Genomic DNA, 22,494 nt, shown 5'->3' on the forward strand with positions numbered 1-22,494 from the left:
CACAAGAAATAAACAATTTCACCAGTCTGAATCAAGGTTGTGTACATTTATTTAAATCAGGCAAAATGTACATTTACTACACTCCAGAATGGGAAAACACCATTCAACCACTTTAAAAAATAAAATATTGGTTAAAAAAAATAAACATTAATGTTCTGACCTGAGAAGCATTTGATTCAAACCTATAAAGTTTGTCAAAAAACTAAGGCAAAACTTTCTGAAATTCAAATTTCTTAGAAATGCTCTATAATAAAAGTAGGTAGACAATTGAAAATAAAAAAAATCTCAGATGATCGTCGTCAAAGGGCGTAGTCTTAAAATAACTCACCCATACAGTAGGTACTCATACTATGTATTTGTGATGGGCCTATAGCAGCAACTGCTTACGAGTCATCTGTCCAAACAAGCATATATACAAATAAAAATGTGGGGATTTACAAAAATGTACACTGTACAAATATAAATATGTGATTGAGAGTTTGATGCAGTTGGGTAAGGGGTGTGTTCAGGGTAGACCCGCTGTTAAGATGCTGCCCAGGAGAGCACGGTCTTTCAGAGCGTTTTCAACATCCTTCTCCTCGATCTTCAGAGACACCTGAAGGACAAGAAAGGACAAATATTATAATTCTGACGATTCCCAGCAGGTGTCTGTCTGTGTCTGATGGAAAAACCAGAAAACCGATGTGTTTGAGACAGTGTGGAAAAGCCAGAGAACCGATGTGTTTGAGAGTGTGTGTGAGTGTGTTCGAGAAGGCTTCTGGTATGAAGATGTAAGCGTGTGTGTACCTTGGTGAGGCGGGCCTCCTTGGCCTTCTTGAGGGCAAAGATGCCGCGGCTCTCCAGCAGGCTGCAGAGGGAGAGGCACTCGCCCTGCCCCACACCCCCCACCTGCCTCTGGACACACAGCTTGGCGTACGCCTCCGACAGCTGAACACAAAGAAAAAACCAAGAGTTTCCATTAGCTACAGGAACACTCAAACAATGTTTCATTCAAGAGTTTTAATGTTCTACGTCATCAAGATTCATGCAATGTGTTCACATCAGCCTATAAATAATAACTGCCTATTTATTCGTAATTAATTATCGTCTCTTGATCCACACCAACTTATATGTTTATTTTCCAGCAAATATTTACACTTCTATTCCTATTGTATCCTGAGCCACTAGATGAATAATTTACCTCCTTGACTGACCTGCCATACAAATCAAGAACCATATAAAGTCAGTTGCCGCACTACCAGCATTCAGCACAGCTTGAGCCCCTACAGGTCTACAGGTCTACAGGTCTACAGGTCTACAGGTCTACAGGTCTACAGGTCTGTGGAACCGGCCCGCTCACCTTGCCCAGGGGGATCTCTCGGCTCTTGCCGCTGCGCGTGAGCAGCAGCAGACAGCAGACCAGGAGTTTCTGCTGGAGGGGGAAGCTCTCTCCGTCCGCTCCGCTGCCCCCGCCGCTGGCCATGCGGTCGCCGTACACCTCCGACAGCACCCGGGCCACCTGCGGCACGCTCACGCGCACACCTCTGGTGTCGGCAGCGGAGTCTGAAGACTTTTTCGACCGCTCAACGGACTCGACCATTTCAACCGCTCTCCTGTAAGAAAGAGAGAGATGGGGAAACAGCTAGAGTAAGGTCACTGCAAGCCCAAGTCTTCGAGCAAGTAGATCAGTCTGACACGGACAACTCAAGCCACGATGACTTGACAGTCTCCAGTTATTTACATGGAAACAACTTCACCCAAGATTAAGCTCCGGTATTTTAAAGATGATGACCTTTCGCCGTGTAATGTTTGGCCACATCTGGCTGGTGGACTCACCTGCAGATGTCCAGGGCTTTCCGCGCATCTCCTGACACAGCAGACACCTTTCTGGCACAGAACTGAACAGCTGAGGCATCTAGGACGCCATCTCCACCCGCCTGCAAGAGGAATCAAGTGTTAATGGCAATCTGGGATATGAAGCGCAATCATGTACAGTACTATCTCTATTAGATAGATAGAGATAGATAGAGATAGATAGATAGAGACGGACGGACAGACAGACAGACGGACGGATAGATAGATGACAAAGAGTAAATAAAAGCACACTGAACAAATATCTGTGTGCCGTCCCATAGAACTTCCATAAAGAGGTATACACATCAACACAGTAGTCCACACTGCTGAGCTTTGTTTGAGCCCTCAGGCTTGCCGTCCGTATAAAGAAGAACACATCAACACAGTAGTCCACACTGCTGAGCTTTGTTTGAGCCCTCAGGCTTGCAGTCCGTACCTGTGCGAGGCGGTCCTGGACGATGGCGGTGAGCTCCTGCCTGCTGTAGGGGGGGAAGTGCAGCAACTGCGGCCGGCAGTGCGGCTTGGCCTGGAGCCGGGGCAGGATGCGGTCAGTCAGGTCCAGAGCGTTGGCAATGCCTGCCCATGAGAAAAAGGTATTAGAGCCGCATCTCTACCGTACAAACACATCCCCAGAACTATCTAAAGCGGAACCAAACTGCAAAGCCTCCGCAAAAAGGTCTTAAGAGCTGCTTCTTCCACGCCCACACAGAACGCTGGACACTCACCGATGAGACACAGGCGAGATTTGGGGAGGTACGGCCACTCAAAGATGGTGTAGAGAACCTCCTGGCTCTTGCTGTCCAGCTGGTCCATCTCATCCAGAACCAACAGGCTAATGGGTGCACATCAGAAACAAAGGAACATTAGAGAAATGTTGCATACATTTATGGCACACTTTGGCCATAAATCAGCACTTTAGTCAAATGTCGTCGTTTATAAAAGTACTATAAATTGCCAATGAATACATTTATATGCGTCACTGAATACATTATATGTGGGTGCCATAAAAGTACTCTAAATTGGCACTGACATAACTGTGTGCCAGGACTGTGGGTCCCTATGACCCTAGTTCTGATGACGCCGCTATCTAAACGCAATGGTGCTGGGCTGCCCTTACACGGTGGGTCCGGCGCTGGTCAGGAGCTTCTCCAGGCGTCCCTCGCTGTGGCCGCGCGCGGAGCCCAGCCTGTCGGCCAGCAGCGGGAAGATGGAGTGGGAGCTGCGCAGCGTCATGCAGTTGATCACCACCTTCTGTACGCCCTTCAGCAGGTCCTGACCCACACCAGAGACGAGACAGACACCAGAGTCAAATCAACTGGAAACGTAACCAAACTGTATAGAGCTGTATGATGAACTATATTAAACGGTATAATAATGACCATGACGAATCTCGCAGAAATATGATTTGGGAAAATTACCAGCCTCAAGACATTTTTTAAGGTTTTCCTACAAGAACAAGCCAATATTTTTTTCCATTTAACCATTGAGGGTGCTAGTTTTAGAATATCTACGATATTGGCTTATGAATGAAAGCGAAAACAAATTGTTCTAGAGACTGTCTGATCCTGGCCGGCCGCCTGGCCCACTGACCTCTCTCTCCTGGAGCACACAGTTGAGGCATGCCGTCTTGCCCGTGCCGGGGGCGCCGGAGATGTAGAGGCTGGATGGGCGACCGGGCACCACGTGGGACTCCAGGAAGGAGACGATGGAGGCGCGCTCGGCCTCGCGAGAGAGCAGACGCTCGGGCACGGCCGTGTGGAGTGCCTGCTTCACACTCTGGAACTGGGACTCTACAGGGAAAACCATCAGAGACCAGAGTTAGTTTTCACACGGTCAGCCAAGGTAATTCAGACATCTTTGTATGCAATGGAGAGATGCATGAACAGCGGCCATTTTAGAGTAAGTCACTTGGGGGAAAAAAAAAAAAGGCTGAAAAGCTGACCGCTGGAGGTCAACACCCATTCTTACATAATGTAAGCCATCATGCCCGGACAGTCAAGCGCTGGCCATCAGCAGAATAATTTATTTAAATACCACTTTCTAGATATCCCATAGACCACAAACGTAAATTGACAGCGAACACAGGTATGAGTATGGATTCTAAACAACGCCAAGGTGGAACTCACTCTGTTCGGAGAAGAGGCGGGTGCTCACAGCCTTCCCCGCGGGCTGGGCGCGAGGGCTCTTGCAGGGGGTCTCCTGTCGCCTGGGAGATGGGCAGGAGCGGGGGGAGAGGGGGAAGTCCACCTGTTTGGAGCGAGGCGGGGAAGAGAAGACCGGGGTGTTCTCGTCGAAGGAGAGCTTACGGGGGGAGCCCCTCTTCGTCTTGTAGGGGGAGAGCGCCAGTTTGTGGGGGGACGTCAGGGCCACTCGGCTCTGCTTTGGGGGAGACCCAAGCAGAGACAGAGGGGTGTTGCACCCATTCTCATCACCTGAAATGAGAAGGCATCCACAGTGAACTTACAGCCAACTGGACACAGAATCACAACTATCCAGATAACAAGATCAATACAAGCTGGGATGGGACTAAAATAGTCATATTAACCTTTATCTGCAGATATAAAACATACATAAGTATATAAACTGTGGGTCTAGCAAAACTAGCAAAGCCAGTCTGTGTTGATTCAACAGCACTTAAAAACATACATACAAAACATTTCATTAAGCCATGTGTTTCTTGGTGTTTTATGCCCCCAACGTCGTCTTCAAGGCAGCGCTGCCTGGAAGGCACTAGGGTTAGGCATGGGTTAAGGTTAGGCATGGGTTAAGGTTAGGATTGGGGTTAGGTTTAGGATTAGGAGCCTTTGAGTCAGCGGTGGCAGAGCTGTCTGGAAGTCAACATTGGGGGCATAAAACACCATCGAGCATGACATGTCATGGGTCTGCGCGGTGCTTTGTACCCACCCATGCGTTTCCGTGGGCTCAGGGGCAGTCTGGGGGACAGAGGGGCACTCTTCACGGCAGCATGCCTGGGGGAGAGGGGGGTATTCTGGGCCGGGACGGCTGCTGATGTAGGGGGGGCCTCCGACTCGGGTTCTGTGGTGGTCTTGGAGCGGGAGACGGCCCTGGAGGATTTGCGGCGGGGGAACTGCAGGGTTGGCTGACTCTGAGAGCGTGTGCTGGGCATCTTTGCTCTGGGCTGCAGTACGAACTTCAAAGAGACAAGAGAAACAGTGAATTACAGTAATGACATTGAGTATTGCATTGACTATCTAGATACACGCAACATTAATGCAAATAGTCGTTGATGGCGAAGTATATATAACAAGTTAGCATCTACACAAACTGAATGTGATCTCGAGGACTAGATGAGACATGTCTTAATAACGATTCAAAATTAGTAGTTAACTGCGACTCTAAGGTCTTTCTTTCGCAGTATCCGGAGTAAATTCACATTAATGTGTGAAAGTGCTACATCGGCTACATACAGTAGCGGGAACGTTCGATGGCGGAAGGACAATGCGACGCCGGAAAGGTGGCGCCAACTATTCACTGTGTGCATGTAGGCTACTACCTTATGTTTTAAATAAGATACACTATCAATACAAGTTTGACAGTAATGTTTCGATACTGACACATTTGTGAAGATGCTAATCTGGATCAATAGTGTCACAGTGATGCAACGCTTAAGTTTGTTAGTAACATTAACGTTAGCATCAGACTTTGGTTAACATCAAAGGCCATTTAAAGTTACGCTAAGTCTGGAACGTCAATTAAAGGAAACGTTAATTTAACAAATTCACTACAATAGAGTCATATGAAATTTAAAGATGTTTGTTTGTTCGGATTGGAAATAAACACAACAGCAAACTGTTGTTTTACTACGACTCAATAACTTAGCCTGTAGGCTAGTAAGCTCCAAATCGGCGCCAAAGTAGGCTGCCTAACTTATCGATAACGTTAAGATTCTTCCAGAACGAGGACACATTAACATTAGTCTCAAATGCGCAACTACATAGCACCTTAATAAAAAAAGGACTTAACTGTTTGGAATATCTATAAGTTCAACACGAAGATCACATTTCTTACCTGTAAGTCAAAAACTGTAGTCCTCTCCTTACAATGTTGTACAGGGTCTTCTGTGTAACAAGTCAAACTGCCGAACTACCGCCAATTTACAAAGTATGCCTCAGCTGGTGTTACCGCCCCCTGAAGTCTATTTGTCACTCGAATGTGTCGTCATTTATGTCTATCATTTAATTGGCTACAAGCGTTTTAGCAGCGAATAGGAAGTACTTACACCTCACAGCTGTCGTGGCGGGATATTTAGTCTTTTGTCAACAAATGTTTTCGCGGATTTTTTTCCCGGGAACTCTGTTCTAGCTCAGACTATGTGAGAATCTTGGTTCTAATATAACATACATTCGTTACATTTTAATAATTTGTAACATTCATAGTTTATACGTGCATATGGTGTAGGGGTCTAGAACATTAAGGTCACATATGAGCTCACCAAGATTGCAAACCTATAATCTTGTTCCGCGCAAGTTTGTCCTTGCTCTGTTAGACTTTATCGATTTTTTATGACGAATGAATCAAATCATAGCCAACAGCGGATTGAACACACTTTAATGCATTTGTTTAAATTTAAACCTAGGCTTATTTTTTAATGCTCCCCTTTCTTTTAATGTAGGCGTGTGGCGTTGTAATGCATCTCCCGTTATTGTGTATTGGGCTTACCTAGTCCTACACAAATTGCTTGTCTACCACATTAACCATTTTAATCACGGTAACGCTGGCACATTTAGTTTTTCACATTATGATTGTATACGATCCTCGAGCCCTTCACAATGTCAGACAATGGATAGAGCTATGGAAGCAGACATGTGACCCACATTACATGACAATGAAGGCTTATACAATGTTCCCCATTGAGAAGAAGGTTGCACTTGTTTCTAAAACAAAGATTTCATTTAGAAAAACAGGCAATTCAAACATTATTCCACTTGCCAGAAATGATGATTCTCCAGTAGACATTAGACAATTCCCCCAAAATCATGTATTTTATTTCAAATGATAAAACATTGATAGATATGATGAGTGTAAAGCTAGGATAAGCATGGCTGACAAACACCAAACAAAAACTGGTGAACATTTCAGAGGAAAGGAAGAACTCTTGCCCTCTGATCTCACAAGACATTCAGCGCTGATATGTTTGCATCAACATCACTTTATGAGTGACAACGGTTTCTCACATTACCCCAAACTCCTGTGATCTCGTTCAATACTCTCAAGAGCTAGGCTATATTACAAGACTTTACCATTATTAAAAACAAAATATTGGCTAAGATAAGCATTTTTGCATACATTGTACATATTACTGTTTATTTCTTGAACTTTTATTTTTCTGCTGTCAAAATGTTCATTATTATTACTACTACTATTAATGTTGCTGAATATATGTAGCAAAACGTACATGTGTACCGAGATAACTTCAGACAAATTTAAGGCAACAATAAGCCTACGAGGGCTGCTGTGACCACATAAACCTACAGACTGAACAGGTCTTATGGGTCTGAGTATATCATTGGGATGACATGTACAGCACAAAGGGAGGTTTACGATGGCAAACATTTCATGGAGACTGGGACAGAACAGTGAAGATCTGGCCCACTGGCATGTTTAAAGGTTACAATTGGTCAACAATCACCTAGCAAATTGGTAAATGGTTTCATTGGCAAAGGAAAAGAAATAATAATAATAATAATAATAAAAAACACTGTTTGCAAGCTAATAGATCATCCCTTATTTTCCCCCATATCAAAGGGAGAACACAATGCCCCTTATAATGATGATTTAACACAAATTTCAAAAATCAAAACGGGGTATCTGAAAAACCTGAACAATGGTACATTTCTTTACATGGCTACCCACTGATTTACATGAAAGAGGAATGATTTTTGGAATCTAAAGCTGTGCTTGTTGTGTCTATAACAATCAGAGAGTAGTCACATAGTGATTTTGCAGTCACATCTTTTATGCTCACAAGGAGTGACTGGGAGCTAAGGACAACAATGCCCCCTAGTGGGTGAAGGCTGTACAGAAATCATGGACTGCCACCCACATCCCTGGCTAATTCACATTAAATTAGGGCATCTGCTTGGCAAGTTGGGCCTGGGAATGTGAATAAATTCATTCACTGTATCTTGGGAATGTCAATGCCATAAAAAGCAGCAATGTAGTGTTAAGGCTTATCAAGGAGAACATACAGCTTTGTCCCTATAGTGTTCAGCCTCATATTCGTAAACAATATCAGTTCACCCCTGGAAGGACCAACTCTGTGACAGAAATGCTTAGAATAATTACAGAAAATGGAATTTAAATTGGTCACTGCTTAAGTGTTTCGCATCTCCATCACAAGTGCATTACCCCATGTTTGCATCACTGAAATAGCATAGCCATTCAAGGTTTAGCAATTGTGTCATAGTAGAAATCCAAATATTGACACTATATTATAGATTTGAGCACATCAACCCTTAAAGTGTGAACTCTGACACTAAGAGTAGCCTATGGTATGTTTAATCTTAGATTTCAACGTCAGTTATTCATTGTCAGTTTATTCCACCAAAGTGATAATGAATATTATATAGTGTTTACCTACTCAAGTGGATCATGACTATAAAGTCAACTAAATGCAGTCAAAAAAAAGGGTGTCATTTCTAATTTGTACACATTTTAACATTGTGCAAATATTTCTTGACAAACAACTCAAGGAACCAAGCCTGAGCTACAACCCAACCACTCAACAGACACAAACTGAATCCCTCTATACAACAAGCGACAAATGTCCATCATCGAAACAAGTTTTTGGCATGCGTGCCACCACTCCACTATATAACCCTAGCTGTGCAGTTGGGGGAGGGAGTGAGGTAAACGACAGGACCCCGCAGCACTGCTGTGTCAAAGGTCTAACCGTGGTGTCATAGTGTCATGTGTGTCAACAATGACAGGGAAGAGGAAATGACATCGTCGTTGTCGTCATCATCATCAAATATTGACAAAGAACTCGAAAGGCAACTTGTGATCTTTGTTTGCAAAAAGGAATGATTGTCCCACAGTGAGAACCGCCATGAAGATGACGGTCCAATAAAACAAAACAACCAAAAACAGAAAAAAGAAAAAAAAAGGAATCATCAGATTAGGATTAGGTTCCACATTTTCCATCTCCAAGATCCCTAGGAGCATCAGCCCTTTTCTTTCTTGGGAAGCACATCAAGATCTAGCTGATAAGTGCTTCAAATCATAAATAGCTGTTTTCATGGCCAAGACGACAAGCTGATGGAGGCCTGTCTATTGCAGCTACACTGTGGCCAAGTATGATTTCCATGGTGGAGGAGGCCAGCACTGTTGGCCTAAGCAAGGTGAAACCTGTGTGGTTTTTTATCTTCAAGTGATCTGTAGTGTGCAGTTGGTGCAGTACAAGTGCACCAACCAGTGTTTTTTTTTTTTTCAAAGCCGAGTCAAAAACAGGGTCAGAAAATGATTGTCTTGGCTCTAGCTGGTGGTCAAGAGGGTTTTCTGCATAGAGAAAGAAAAGAACAGTGACGAGAGGTAGGAAGTGGAGGAGAGAGAGAAAGAGAGAGAGAGAGAGAGAGAGAGAGAGTCGGATTGACTCAAGAGAGCGATTACGCCTCCTTTAAAGACTGAGGGAGCGGTGCATTGGTTGATCTCCTAGAATCCTCATCCAGAGTCTGACGTTGTTCACCTCATAATTGGAGGTGCTGGGGGGGCTCCCCTGGTCATACCTACAGGAAGTAACAAAAATACATCAGTCAACCTTCTCTTCCAGTGATCAAACACCGTCTTATTTACAGTGTCCACTTTATTCATTCCCATCTTCTGTCCATTCTGTTTACATAATAACATAGTGCAGTCTTAGCAGGCTAACTAGAATATCCTTCAACTTATATTTCATTCAAAATGTTGACAATTATGCACTCAATATGGATATTCTATATAATATATGACCGACAGAATAAACATATAAGTTTACTTTTACATGGCTTAGGATGTGTCAGGCCCTGATATTTCTCTCTCTCTCTCGCTCTCCTACATGAACATGAACTTGTGTACACGTCTTTACCTTTGTTGGCTTTGCTTGGATACACCTTGGGAAAGTGCACATACTCCTCGGGAGGCGGGAGGTCTTCAATGGAATGGAAATTGAACTTGGATTCAAAGTCATCTGTTGGGGGAGGAGGGGAGGACACAGTGAGAGTGAGGAAAAAACCTGTAGACCTAGAACAGGTGGAGTATTCCTGGGCAGTGTCGTGTTAATGTACAAGGCTTATCAGAAGGAAGTGTTTGACTGTTTGACTGTGGGTGGGGTGTTTTGCATGTGGGACAGAGACAGAGACTGGAGGTCTCTGCAGGATATGCTGTGGCCATTTTTACCCCTGATGGGATAAATGGGTCTGGATTTCAATAGAATTTAAGAGGCCGACTGTGATGACATTAGCTTGTTATTATAGCCACCAGTCAAATAAGGGAGTGAGGCAATCACTCACACAGTAAAAACATTCACATCCTCAAGGTCAGGTAAAAGCAGCGTTAAGGGTCAAAAACAAAAGGCAAGCAGATATCTTGGAACACCATTAACAACTCAATTGGCTCAGATAAAAGCTGGCCAGCGTGTTAACTGGTGCCTTTAGCTGATGTACTTAACAATGATATGCTGTGGATTGTTCACATAATATTCCACCCCCAACCACAAAACCATTTAATGTCTAGCCTTGAAATGGCTAGCAGGAATGACAGGTGTGTTTGTTTGTCCTTTATATGAAGATAAACATAAGCACTGAATCGGTATAATTGTAGTCGCCAACAGAAACAGACCTTTAAAAAGCAACAAATTGTTGCACAGTGTTGCTTTCCTACTGGGCCTACAATTCCAATTCTCATCAGAGACTGCACCTCAACTATGGCAGTAAAGGAACAGTACATCTGCATTAACCATCAAGAAAACATAGGGATCTCATTTCTCCCCATAGAGCTAGTCGTCTGGTAGGGGTCAACCTCACCAAAGGAAGGGAGCAGTATGCCAGACCTGGATGGCACTTTAGGTCTACTAGTAACAGCTCAGGAGAGCCCCCACAGTAAAGCCAAAGGTCAAGCTCCTGGTAGACCACTGTATAGGACAGTTTTGTGTGGAGTCCTGCACGGCCTGGAAACTCTTATCTGAACGTGCCATCTCTGGGCTCTCTGGACAATGAGGAAGTGAACATGCGTGAGATTTGAATTCCTGAGGAGGTTATTTTGCCTAAGGGGTTATTTTCGACCTGGGAGCGCTTTGCCACTGTGAATGGCTGTCTGGTTAGAACACTGGCGCGGGCCTCTATTGTTCTACGCTCAAGAAAGACGGAACAGTTCAGGTTCCTGGTTTAAGGTGTGGCAAAGGTGTAGATTTCAGGGGTTGACTGACTTCTGAAGTCGTTCATATAGCTTGGGCAATCCAGATGACTCGATTTATATATACAGTAATAAACAGTACATTTCAACTATGATTATTTCAAAAGACTAATCTAATGATACACACATGTGTGTGTGTTTATGTCTAATGATCTTTGTCTTTCAGTGATTTTGTTTCCACAGGTGTGCAGTAATTCAGAAGTTTGTTTTTGCTCTTGCACTGCAACACATGTTTACAAATTCACAGATGTGTACCTACTTCTATTCCAAACTCATAAACTTTGTCACTGCTATTCCTAATTTCTAATCCAAACATTCAAACATTAGAATGATGGCTGAGCACACATGAAAGCTATTCTAAGTGTAAACATAAACAACTAGGGATGTCTGATATTGGCTTTTTTGCCGATATCCGATATGCCGATATTGTCCAACTCTCAATTTTCGATTCCGATATCAGCCGATACCGATGTCGATATGTGGGTTATTTTTCCTCAAAACTAATTTATGTAACATCATATATCTCCTGTTGTGGAATTAACACAACATGCTTAATGTTATTGTGATGCCCCACTGGATGCATTCTTGAATGCAACAAGGGATACCTTCTTATACAGTACGTGATTTCTGCAACAATGGTAGGCTAGCCTACTGAAAACGTTTGGATATTCTGTTGTTTTCTGCTGTTGGTTAAATAGATAGACACACATATAGGGAAAACACTTGATATTGAATTTATGTGCTACAATGCAGGCCTGTTAACTGTATGACAACAGTGGTTTATTTAAACTACATCATAAGGATTTATTTCGTCAGTCATCATGCTCATTTTAATGAGTAAGAATGAAAGTTCTGCTGTATTTATTGCCAACAAAATTCCGCGATATCTCCCGCGAGTCACGTCAGGCAGACTGTAGCCTGTCTGTCCGGGATGAGCTGCACTCTGTTGTAGCTCCTCCCGGCTAGCCTCTGAAGATCACGTTTACGCATAGCGTTTACGTAGTAAGCCAGACTCAGTCCATCTCAAACAAGCCTATTGCAAATCTCAAGTTTAACGTCAGAAGGAGACACTTGAAAATAATTCCAAACCACAGACATAATGTTGAAACAGAGCGAGCAAGTTTGTTACTGCAGCCATCCACGCTTGTTTGTATGCTTCAAGACGCAGCTTGATGAGGTCATCATCTGTGCGCCGGTAAACACTTCAGGAGCGCATAGGCACTAACGCAAGCATTATTTTATCGGTTTTAAGGCAAAAAAATCCCATAACGATATTAACAGATATTACATTTTTATGCTAATATCGGGCCGATATAATCGGACATCTCTATAAACAACCCATGAAGTGAAACCCAGCAGATTTAAAAACCACAAGTTTTTAGTTTGAAACATGACGGGGCAGAAAATGGTTAATTGGGCCTCAAGTCTAGTTTAACCTTAAAATGACACATGGTTCTCACAGATAGAATCAACTCTATGCAAATAGCCTTTTTTAAGAGCTTTTGTGGGGAAATATGACAACAATGCCTCATGTGGTAACAATGTACATTTAAAGCACACCCCCTGGTACCCCCTGCCTCGGTGAGGACACTGACCTGCAGCGCTGCTGCTCCTGGAGTGGCCCATGGAGTGGGAGTTGCCGTTTCGGAGGGGTGGAGGCGGAGGTGGGGCTTGGGCCGGGGTCCGAGAGGAGAGGGGCGGGGCTTGGGCCGGGGTCCGAGAGGAGTGGGGCGGGGCTTGGCCCGGGGTCCGAGAGGAGGGGGGCGGGGCTTGGCCCGGGGTCCGAGAGGAGAGGGGTGGGGCAGCCTTCGCCCGGGCGGGGGTCTCGGAGGCGCCGCTGTGCATCCGGTAAGGGGGCGGTGGAGGGGGCGCGTCTCGGTTGCCGTTTCGGGAGCTGGATGGTGGAAGCTGAGGAGCTGTATTTAGGAGAAGAAAAAAATAAAAAAAACAAACAAATGGAATTAATTATCACCATTGCAGCTACAAACAGGCTGCATCTATGCTAATCATAAAATCATCCAAAATTTTATCCATAAAGTAAAGACTATGTTGTATATTCTATGCCACTACTGCATCATTGTCATCGTCATCGCCATCAACATCATAATCCAACTGCTCTGTCAGGGATTACTTCATTCAAATCACTGCTTAGTAACATGTATATAGGGCAAGTCCTCACTGGAAACCCACTTTTCCAGTAGCCCACTCCAGCTGGCATACTGGAATTTCCTAGAGGCCTGGATGCCTCGACGCTAAAGCCTAATCCTCCTTCCTACCATAAACATTTTCACTTTACACCAGCAGCTCAGTACCCTTTTATTTCCCTCCCAGAGTTGAACAAACTGGGCATTCCAGCGATCAAAACTCACTCAATTGTTTCATCTGTTTTGAGTACAATATTGTGCCAGCTGTGTATTTTGGTTGGAATGGTAAATGGCAATAATATTCCTCAGGACTATTGTGACACTTCCTGACAGGACTGAGAGAGAGAGCAGAGCGCTCAACAACACACCCTGTAGTCAGACTAAACTGAACTGAAGCATAACCTTCTCAATATAAACTACAAGCTCTTCTGAGGAGTGTTTACGATCTGGATCAAACTGCTGTTGCAAGAGTTTTCCAGCTGCTACATTCAACCTGTAATGGCTTAGCTAATGTGTGAACATGTACTCTATGTGATATAGAACACTCAAATCGTTTTCGAGTTTCTTTCCGATGCTATTTCAGAAGAACTGGTCCATATGTGAACCACTTACATGCACAGTGCATATACATGCTAGCTCTTGATACGCAGAAAGACCTCGGCATTCATATTCAAAAGAGAAGGAGACAGTACACAGCACACAGACAGGATGTAAGAAAGCAAGAAAGCAAAAGCAGAGGGAGACTAAGGACTGCAGGCAAGTGAGGAGCGGACTGTACACCATTATGACAGAGCAAAGGTAGGCTGCATGTCGGAATATTCCGAAGGCCTGCGGAATGCAGCAGAACCAGGAGGTCTTGCCGTGAAACACCTCCATCCAGTAAGCAAACCTTCTCCTGTTTGAGGTCAAACATTCCGTTTCTCCAGCCATACTTTACAATGGTAGTACCGTCAGTGATAAGTCAGTCACCCATGCAGAGAACATGAGAAGAAATCACATCAACAGGGACTTCTTCTAGCCCCAAAAAACAGTGAGCAGTCATCCGACAAGCTTCGAAGCAATTCCTATTCAAAATGTTGAGTAACAAAAGTAATCTCTGACTTGTTGGAAAAGGGGTTGAATTTTAAAACGAAGGCACTTGGATCTATATGTTGCCTGAAGAGTACAATAAGCAAATATGCCTAGTCAACATCCAAAATGCAAACATTAAATTTGCACATGGTGAGTGGTCGGCCTGTGTAACCAGGGTGCGATTTGTAAGGGGGGGATGGTGGGGATTTCCCCACCTCTGGTTTTCCTATCCCTACCTCTGCTAAATTATTTTTATCCCCGGTGGGGACAACATTTATCCCCCTCTGCCCCTCATATTGATTAATGCTACTTCATATAAGTAAAGCGCTGCAACGTGAGAACAGTCTAGTAGGCTAGCCTACATAAGCCTAATAATCTGACATCAGAAACGCACCGTCAGCACTCATGCTGCTGTGCTGACACAGTGGCTGCGTGATAACTTAATTTGGCCTTGATCGTGCAGGACATTTCAGAATGTTGAGTGTGTAATCCATCATAAATGGTTAGTTTCAATGGAAAAGTTAGCTGGACAAATGAAAGAATACGAGAAGGATTCAGTGAAGCATAGTCATATTTTAGAACCTTCAAAATTAGAAAACTGATGCAACGGAGATGGAGGACAACCGCACGTAGAGTAGAACGTAGGCCTATTGTCCAAAGGAACTTACATTAAATGAGGAGATATTTGCTGAATGTCACAAAAAGTGTTACAGAAATTGCTTGGCATCGCTTATTCAATGGCTCTACCGAAACACCTGTAGTTTGCGGAGGACGAACGAGAAAGCACTCGTTTGATAAATCAGCCAGTAGGCTAGGCCTAGTAGAAAAATAACTTTCAGAAATAATCTGTACTGCAAAAACGAATGTTGGTGGGTATTTAAACTATCTAGCGGGTGTTTTAACAGCTGCAAGAAATAGAAGTCTTTATGTTCTGGTTCGTAAATTATTTTCATAAAACTTCAAGTTGCCCTATAACTTTACTCTCCAAACTCTTCACTGCACTGTAGCCAATTAACTGACAGTATGATAGTAGGGTATTTATTTTCTGTAGACTACAATAAACACATTTATTTTTTCAACTTTTGCAATATTACGCACTTGGCTACTGAACGCAAATCAGCAGGAGAGAGAATGCACGTAGCCTACGCAGCGTGTAGCGCAATGTGCTATTTGGTTACCAACTCACACTGTTAGCCAATTCACTAACTTAAGACTTCAGTGCCATCATATACAACTTTTTTTGCACAACAAATACAGAAAGGATGGAGGCAGCAAAAGTAGAGGAGTAATTTCAGATGGGGCAAGAACAAGGTGAATTTGTATGCTTGTCAAAACGTAGTCCTACCCTGCATTAGAGGAGCTGATCATCATACCAAACACACTCGCCGTTTAAAGTCATACACCACGGTAAACTAAAACTAAAATGTTACAAAGGTGGCAAAATTAATATAGGCTATTATTAGCCATGACATTACCAGGCTATGAATCGTTCGTTCATTTTTTTTTTTTTGGGGGGGGGGGGGGGGGGTTACAAACTTATTCAAAATCATCCCCCCCTCTGGTTTTTACACAAATCGCACCCTGTGTGTAACAGCAGGGCATAACCCAGGCATGCAACTGTGGGTGTGCTGTAACAATTAGCTTCCACTCTAATCAACAGAACTGGCTGCACCAGACGAGACCAAACCAGATCAGTGGTGCATATATTCAAAACAAGGGGTCTTCCAAAACTATTCCTACGCTCTGCAAATGGAACCCTTCAGTTAACTAACTCTGGCATAGCCTGGCTGTAAGAGTGTGTGTGTCACACGAGGACGTTGCAAGAGGCGGCGTGTGTGCTGCCGGCGGCCGTACCTGATCTCCGTCCGGGTGGGTCCCGAGCAGGTGGCGGCGGGCGGCCCCCCTGGCTGGATGGCGGTGGGGGCGGGGGTGCCGGCGCCTGGGTTCGGTTGTGGCCGCCGTGGCTGCGGTTGTGCAGCGAGTTCCTCCGCTGTGGGAGCTCCGGGGCCGGGTCGCCGTTGGAGACCGACGGGGGGTTCCGGTACGGCGGCGGCGGCGGCGGAGGGGTGGAGGCCACGGTGGAGGAAGACGAGGAGGAGGAGGAGGAGCGCGAGATGGGAGGGTTCCGGGAGTGACCGGAGGAGTGGTGCGGTGGCGGTGGGAGGGGCTTGTCCCGGCTGTGGGAGGAGCTGCTAGGAGGCTTCGGGCCAGGCGAGGGATTGGGTGCGTGGTTTCCGCGCCGACCGATGGGCGGCGGGGGAGGAGGGGCGGAGGCACTGTGCTTCATCCCTCCCACGGAGGATGAGGAAGAGGACGAAGAGAGGGAGCTGATGCCGCTCGAGGGCCGGGAGATGTCGGGAAGGGAGGGGCGTTGGGAGCGAGGCTGGGGCGGGGGCGAGGAGCGGTCGCTGTCGACGTGGCGACCTGCGGGGGACGCCGCCCGGCCGGGTGGGCGAGGGGCAGAGGGTCGTGAGCCAGGGGGCCGGAGGGCGGATCTGCCCACAGTACCATCTGTGTAGAAGCACAGGCACACAACACAACACACTGACATCAGTAACCACATCAACAACATATACATATAATCACTCTAATGACAACATATGGCATCAGAAGGTGAGCTTTCATGCCACTGATTTGGCACTCTCAAAGGGCAGCAATTCAGGCAATAAAAAAAAAAAAAAAAACATATTTGAGCTGAAACAGCCAATCGAATTACACTGCTCATCCGTGCTCCTGATGGAACACGTTGACACATGGATATTAGTACAAACAAACAACCAAAGTTGTTTTTCTTAGCACAGACGATGAATGGGCAGCTCATGGACTCCACCCTTAAGAGGGTAATCAGCTCATAAGCCATGAGCAGAGACTAAACATTTGTCAAACTGACAACATGAGAGATTACAACTGGTAAACACTTGCCTCCAACTGGCCGAAGCTTGGGCACACCTCCAGCAAACAGGCCTCCCATGGGCATCAGTCCTCCACCGCCGCCACCTCCACCACCTCCACCTCCACCACCTCCACCTCCTGAGGATCCACCTCCTCCTGATTCTGCCGAAACATTACACACAAAGATTTTTACCACCCCTTCAATGTCCACAATGTCCAATATACTCTTTGCAGCATTACAGTTGATAATAGGAATTGTAACTGTGAACAACAACAACAAACAAATCGAAAGCATCTAACAGTTTATAGGTCATGTAGATAATGTTTTTATAAGTCATCTAAAAGTGAGGAAAGACTGATCCCATTTACAGGTATTGCAGGCAGCCAGCGAACCAACCCCAGAGTGCTGATCAATCATTAGCCAGAGAAACACTGGGTGTCACCACCGTTTTGTGTCATTACACAGTAGCGTTAGCCAACCAAAGAGAGAGAGAGAGACTATTGTGAGCTCGAGCTGTACTGTATCAACTGAAGGACTGCGTCATGGCGTGTGCCGGGACTACATGTGTGGTTCACTCTAATGGCCCAGAACCTACAGCTTTGTGAACTGGAATCTGGCCATTCTACCACTAGGCCATCAGAACCAGTCATCATCTTAGCCTCGGAGTGCTCTCATGGATAAGCAGGTCTAGTAAATGAATGATGACCTCATATTTTATTTAATATCTGGATAATAGTCTGCTTCACCTGATTTAGTTTGATAGCTAATTGTGTTTATTTCAAAGATAAAAATAAAATAAAAAAATAAAATATATTTAAAGCTACAGTGTGACTTACTCTCGATGATGGGGGCACTTCTGTCATTGACAGCAGCCACCTTCTTGAGTCTGGCCCCTTTGTGGATGTCACTTAAAAGCGCCCCTCTGCCTTTGGCTTCGTCTCTGCTGAGCTTGGGGGCCGTCGTGTTTGCCTAAGAGAGTCACCCATTTAAGACATTTAGACATCTCTGCAGCATCAAGGCCACTGCTATAAAGCTCAGAGGGTTTGTACAAAAAAGATGACAATGGGGTTTTCTAAATAATGTAATAAGAAATATGCAATAACTTCTCAATCAATCTAACCAACCATAGCAGTGGATTATAAATAATAATAATAATAATAGTCTATTTAGTAAATCATTTCACATAGTTTCTATGATGTCAGTATAATCTTTTTTACACTGTAGAAATCACATACTTCAACACATGTTCATATCAACACAATCAAAATCGTGACTACATCGTTTTATTTTAGCGTGGGTATTCCTCCGTAAAGAGTGGAGGAATTTGAATGCATTTAACTTCACAGCCTGCGTTTAAAATTTTAAAATCCTTAAATTCACTGACGTGTCTTGACTTTACTTTTGAGGCAAAACACATCACATTGAACAGCCAGTAACCTTTGATAAGACATGAAATATCCACTGAGATTTTGTTTCTTAGTATTACACCTGACAGGGAATCTGTATTATGTGGCTAAGCTTCTTCCTAGCAGGCAAAACACATTTAAACACATTCAATGCAGTGCAATGTTATCCAGTGATATCGCCGTCATGGAAACAGCAACACACACTTCAGTACTCTATTGGTGAACTTAAAAGGTTTATACTGGGATGTCATCGACATGCAAAGTAGTTTTGGCGTTCACAAACATTCAGCGTCATGGAAGTTATTACCTCTATTTCCTTCTTACGAATATCTCTTTCGAAACATGTATAAACTAATTCTTCAACATAGCTTCACAAAATCATATTCAAATCATGTTCAAAGTCTACGATGAGACCCTAAGACCAAGAAAATAGACACAAAACCAACCCGCGAGAAACTCAACACTGCCATGTAAATGCTTTTCAATATGTGCATTTGCGAACAGCACATGGGAGTAGCTTGAGGGGTGCTGAGGGGGTTGACTGGCGTGCACTGACCTGGTTGAAGGTGGGGGGTGGAGGGGGTCCCGGAGGGGGAGGGGGTGGCGGAGGGATGGGCATCCTGCCGTCCCTGTGCCCTCACAAGGCAGCGTTCAGGTCAGGTCAGGTCAGAGGCTCCCAACGTCTGCGCTCGCAATCTCGCCAGCCGCTCACAGACACCTGGGCCACAACTGCGGACATGGAGGAAGATCAGGTTACAGCATCTGGACAAGGACTGCGTGTGGGCAGTGGCCAACACAAGCAAGGACAGAGTACTATAAGCAAGCACTATCAAAAGCATGAAACATGTCAAATCTATTTCATAGAACAGTGATACACCAACAGAAGATATTTGACCTATGGAATCCATCTGCTTGACCACAGCTATCAACAGGTGTTAGTTACAACCCAGTCATTATTATGAAGAGGTTTATGTACAAGGTTAAACAAAAAGACCTGGGCTGAAGCCACAGTCAGCTCACAAGGGTGGTATGCCTCCCACCATGCTCATGTTGGATGGTCAGCTAAATCCCTCTCAATGGTTCTCAAAACCTGCTCTGTCTGCTGTCTGCCCTGGCTGCCGTCAGTTGTTTCAGTGAGTCAAACTTCCTATTTTCACACCCATGATCCTCCCTCGCCTACATCGTTGTTGGGCTGACTGTCAGAACCGGTTTCTCTGAAGAAATGATACCTGCCCACGACCATCAATACCTGATGGAATGTCACCAGGCCAGCTCGCTTTCCCAGTAGGTGTGTGGCATGACTTGAACAACACCAACGTGATTGGCCAACAAACACGAAAAGTCTATTTGCATACCAGTTCAGCATGCTAATATAATTTACTTGGTGAGACATCATAAGAATAATGTCAAGAGTTACATTTCAGAGTTGCATACATAAATATATATATATTTTTTCAATGCAACCAAATGCAATGGTATCGGATACAAATGTGAGAGGTTCCGAAAACCGGTTTTGTCATGTGAGAGGGTAAAAATTGAGATTCTTCATTCAGTCTCACTACAAGTATGTACACGTACGGTGCAAGGTAGGCTACACAGGCGATCCTAACAACAGAGCCTAACCATATAAATCCCAACTGTGTAGCCTGTAACTTGCATACTTTTCTTTTCACAATTCTAAAACAAACAGTTTTGCAGATGAAATAGCCTAGGCTACATGGACAAGTTTAGGACTTGACATGCTATAGCCTACTGGGTTTTTTTGGGGGGAAACATTCAGGTCCTGGTATGACGATAAGGCAAGTTATGGAAAATCCGTCTGGCACTACACTTTCATAGTCTCACCAATGTCGTCAGCTGATGATTAAATAAAAAGAGGTTAACTCCATAAATATGGCCTATCGCCTATAGAGACAACTAGACAAGTTTGACAAATAGTCTACAACCACAAAAAAATAAACGTCAATTCAATTGCCCCTGTAAAAGTGTATCCTACTGATATGAGAAGGACAGCATAAGATAGCTACGTACGCTATGCATTTCATGCCAACAAAATCTCAGTTGAAACATTTAAACCATCACGACCGCTGCATAGCCTATGCAGTGTAGCCTACATGGAGTGTAGCTAGATAGCCTACTCGTCATTTGAAGGGCAGTTTTAGCTTGTCAAATGCATTGAAGGTGTGCAAAAGTATGCACTATCTGTGGTGGCACGAACCTGCGAACTAGGCTACACAATAGTCTACAGATTACCTGGACCTAAGGGTTTGTTTTCAACATATCTGCTACATCGATACCATCACGCTGTCAACGACGCACCATCGGCTACATTGGTTAGCATGGATCTTTTGGAGTCTTAATGATACAAGACAAAACAACAAGAGGCAAAAAGATAGAATGTAACTATTCCAGAAACATATGCCTGTCAAACGAGCAACTTCCAAAGTCGAAACAAAATAACGAGCTAGCTGGCAACTACCGTGATTGTAACCGACCATTCCACACAACACAGCACATTGACACATGTATGCAAAGATTGTATAACTGACCGTCATGGTAATAAATAGTAGAGGATGTATGGAATCGGTGAAGTAACAGGCCGAAGTGAGTGACAAATCTGGGACAGCGTAAAGTTTAGGGATACTTGCCACTACGTCTCGCGAACTTCGTGGCTGCTCAGTCTATGCTCCGACTCCAGTTCTCAGAAACCCGGAAACTGGTGATCTGTTCAAAATGGAGGCAGACTGCCGAATAACCCCAAAGAGTTGACGGGGGAAATAATGAGAAAAACAGCGACATCCTTTGCCCACGCTCACCTATATACCGCAGGTTAGGTAGGCTGTTTGATGGGGACATGCTCAAATGTATCACACAACGTTGTAGCCTAAACCAACAGATAGGTCAACAACAGAACTTTAAAGTAGGCCTACTGACGAAAATAGGCTACAATTCTGTCTCAGACAAGTGTCCGCATGGGTCTTTTAAATAATATAGGCCTACTGCCATTGCTTAGGGGGATGTAGGCCTATTAGCCTATTTTTCTCCTGCCTGAGTTTACCTGGTTTGGCCTTTTATTAAAAGGGTACATATCTGTAGGCTACACTATGCATGCCTGTAACTGCCTAACATAATATGGTGATGGTATTGCATTTTGTTCAATTTTATTGTACAAAAATGGGAGTGCAAATTCACATAATATAGGACAACCACACACACACACACAGAGAGAGAGAGACACACACACACAAACGGTCCACACAAGGTAGAAAGTTTCTTCTCAATGAACCTAGCAAAGAAGGAATTCTAAAGAATCTATTAGGCTTACCTCTTATTTAACCAAGTGCTATTATATTAAGATAAAACAAATCTAGTTAGTATTGTTTTTAGTATAAAGACCTAGCGCTTTCACGTCACATAATTTTGACTTAGTTTAATGAGAGTTTGACTTATTTTAAGACGTCTTATCAAGTGAAAAGGCCCCCTTGAAGAGGTTTTTTTACCTTAAAATGATGTTTCCAAAATCTTTCCGATGGCACATGAAGTCTTACTGGGGCGAACGGCACTTCTGCCACTCTGAGCAGGTTGTATTGCTTGTAAAACAGCCATAGGAAGTTTGGTGTTCAGGTATGAACAGTGGCCCACTTCGAAATTGAAATAGAAAATATCTGCTATACAGGAATTCGGAAATCTCTTTCTACAGACTGCTGTCGGTACATTGCCTCTATATTGTATCAGAGTA

General features: G+C 44.3%; 2 protein-coding genes across 6 annotated transcripts; both read right to left on the reverse strand.

The window, feature by feature from the left end:
* Positions 1–353: 353 nt before the first annotated feature.
* Positions 354–5,928, reverse strand: cdc6 (cell division cycle 6 homolog (S. cerevisiae)). Its single transcript, XM_076271274.1, has 11 exons — positions 5,863–5,928; positions 4,738–4,984; positions 3,960–4,265; positions 3,424–3,623; positions 2,951–3,105; positions 2,559–2,665; positions 2,270–2,409; positions 1,816–1,916; positions 1,340–1,592; positions 787–927; positions 354–595 (listed from the first exon to the last, which is right to left on the reverse strand). The coding sequence occupies exons 2-11, from the start codon at positions 4,958–4,960 to the stop codon at positions 506–508; spliced, it is 1,716 nt and encodes a 571-aa protein (XP_076127389.1). The 5' UTR covers positions 4,961–4,984; positions 5,863–5,928; the 3' UTR covers positions 354–505.
* Positions 5,929–6,809: 881 nt separating this feature from the next.
* On the reverse strand, positions 6,810–21,488 carry wipf2a (WAS/WASL interacting protein family, member 2a). 5 transcript variants are annotated; one of them, XM_076291248.1, is made up of 8 exons: positions 21,404–21,488; positions 19,312–19,484; positions 18,186–18,318; positions 17,379–17,510; positions 16,311–16,967; positions 12,837–13,157; positions 9,917–10,018; positions 6,810–9,578 (listed from the first exon to the last, which is right to left on the reverse strand). In XM_076291248.1, exons 2-8 carry the CDS (start codon positions 19,372–19,374, stop codon positions 9,535–9,537), a joined length of 1,452 nt encoding a protein of 483 aa, XP_076147363.1. In that variant the 5' UTR covers positions 19,375–19,484; positions 21,404–21,488; the 3' UTR covers positions 6,810–9,534. The 5 variants fall into 5 exon arrangements, with proteins under 5 accessions (XP_076147363.1, XP_076147351.1, XP_076147370.1 ...); XM_076291236.1 differs by having other exon boundaries at positions 21,305–21,460; XM_076291255.1 differs by lacking the exon at positions 21,404–21,488 and adding an exon at positions 19,796–19,991.
* Between the last annotated feature and the right edge of the window lie 1,006 nt (positions 21,489–22,494).

Source organism: Alosa pseudoharengus, unplaced genomic scaffold, assembly GCF_046254945.1.
Source record: "Alosa pseudoharengus isolate Yale_2024_CS ecotype anadromous, Long Island Sound unplaced genomic scaffold, YU_APseudo_1.1 YU_APseudo_1.1_scf_1, whole genome shotgun sequence".
In the NCBI taxonomy this organism is placed as follows: domain Eukaryota; kingdom Metazoa; phylum Chordata; class Actinopteri; order Clupeiformes; family Clupeidae; genus Alosa; species Alosa pseudoharengus.

What these genes read in the sequence shown, in the direction of transcription:
- cdc6 (XM_076271274.1), bottom strand. Translation starts at nt 4,960, where the DNA reads ATGCCCAGCACACGCTCTCAGAGTCAGCCAACCCTGCAGTTCCCCCGC. An exon ending in GAGCCCACGGAAACGCATGG is followed by an intron (nt 4,266 to 4,737) that starts GTGGGTACAAAG and finishes TTCTCATTTCAG; the next exon opens with GTGATGAGAATGGGTGCAAC. An exon ending in ATCTCGCCTGTGTCTCATCG is followed by an intron (nt 2,410 to 2,558) that starts GTGAGTGTCCAG and finishes TCTCATGGGCAG; the next exon opens with GCATTGCCAACGCTCTGGAC.
- wipf2a (XM_076291248.1), bottom strand. Translation starts at nt 19,374, where the DNA reads ATGCCCATCCCTCCGCCACCCCCTCCCCCTCCGGGACCCCCTCCACCC. An exon ending in CACCCCCCACCTTCAACCAG is followed by an intron (nt 18,319 to 19,311) that starts GTCAGTGCACGC and finishes TGACTCTCTTAG; the next exon opens with GCAAACACGACGGCCCCCAA. An exon ending in AAGTGCCCCCATCATCGAGA is followed by an intron (nt 17,511 to 18,185) that starts GTAAGTCACACT and finishes ATGTTTCGGCAG; the next exon opens with AATCAGGAGGAGGTGGATCC.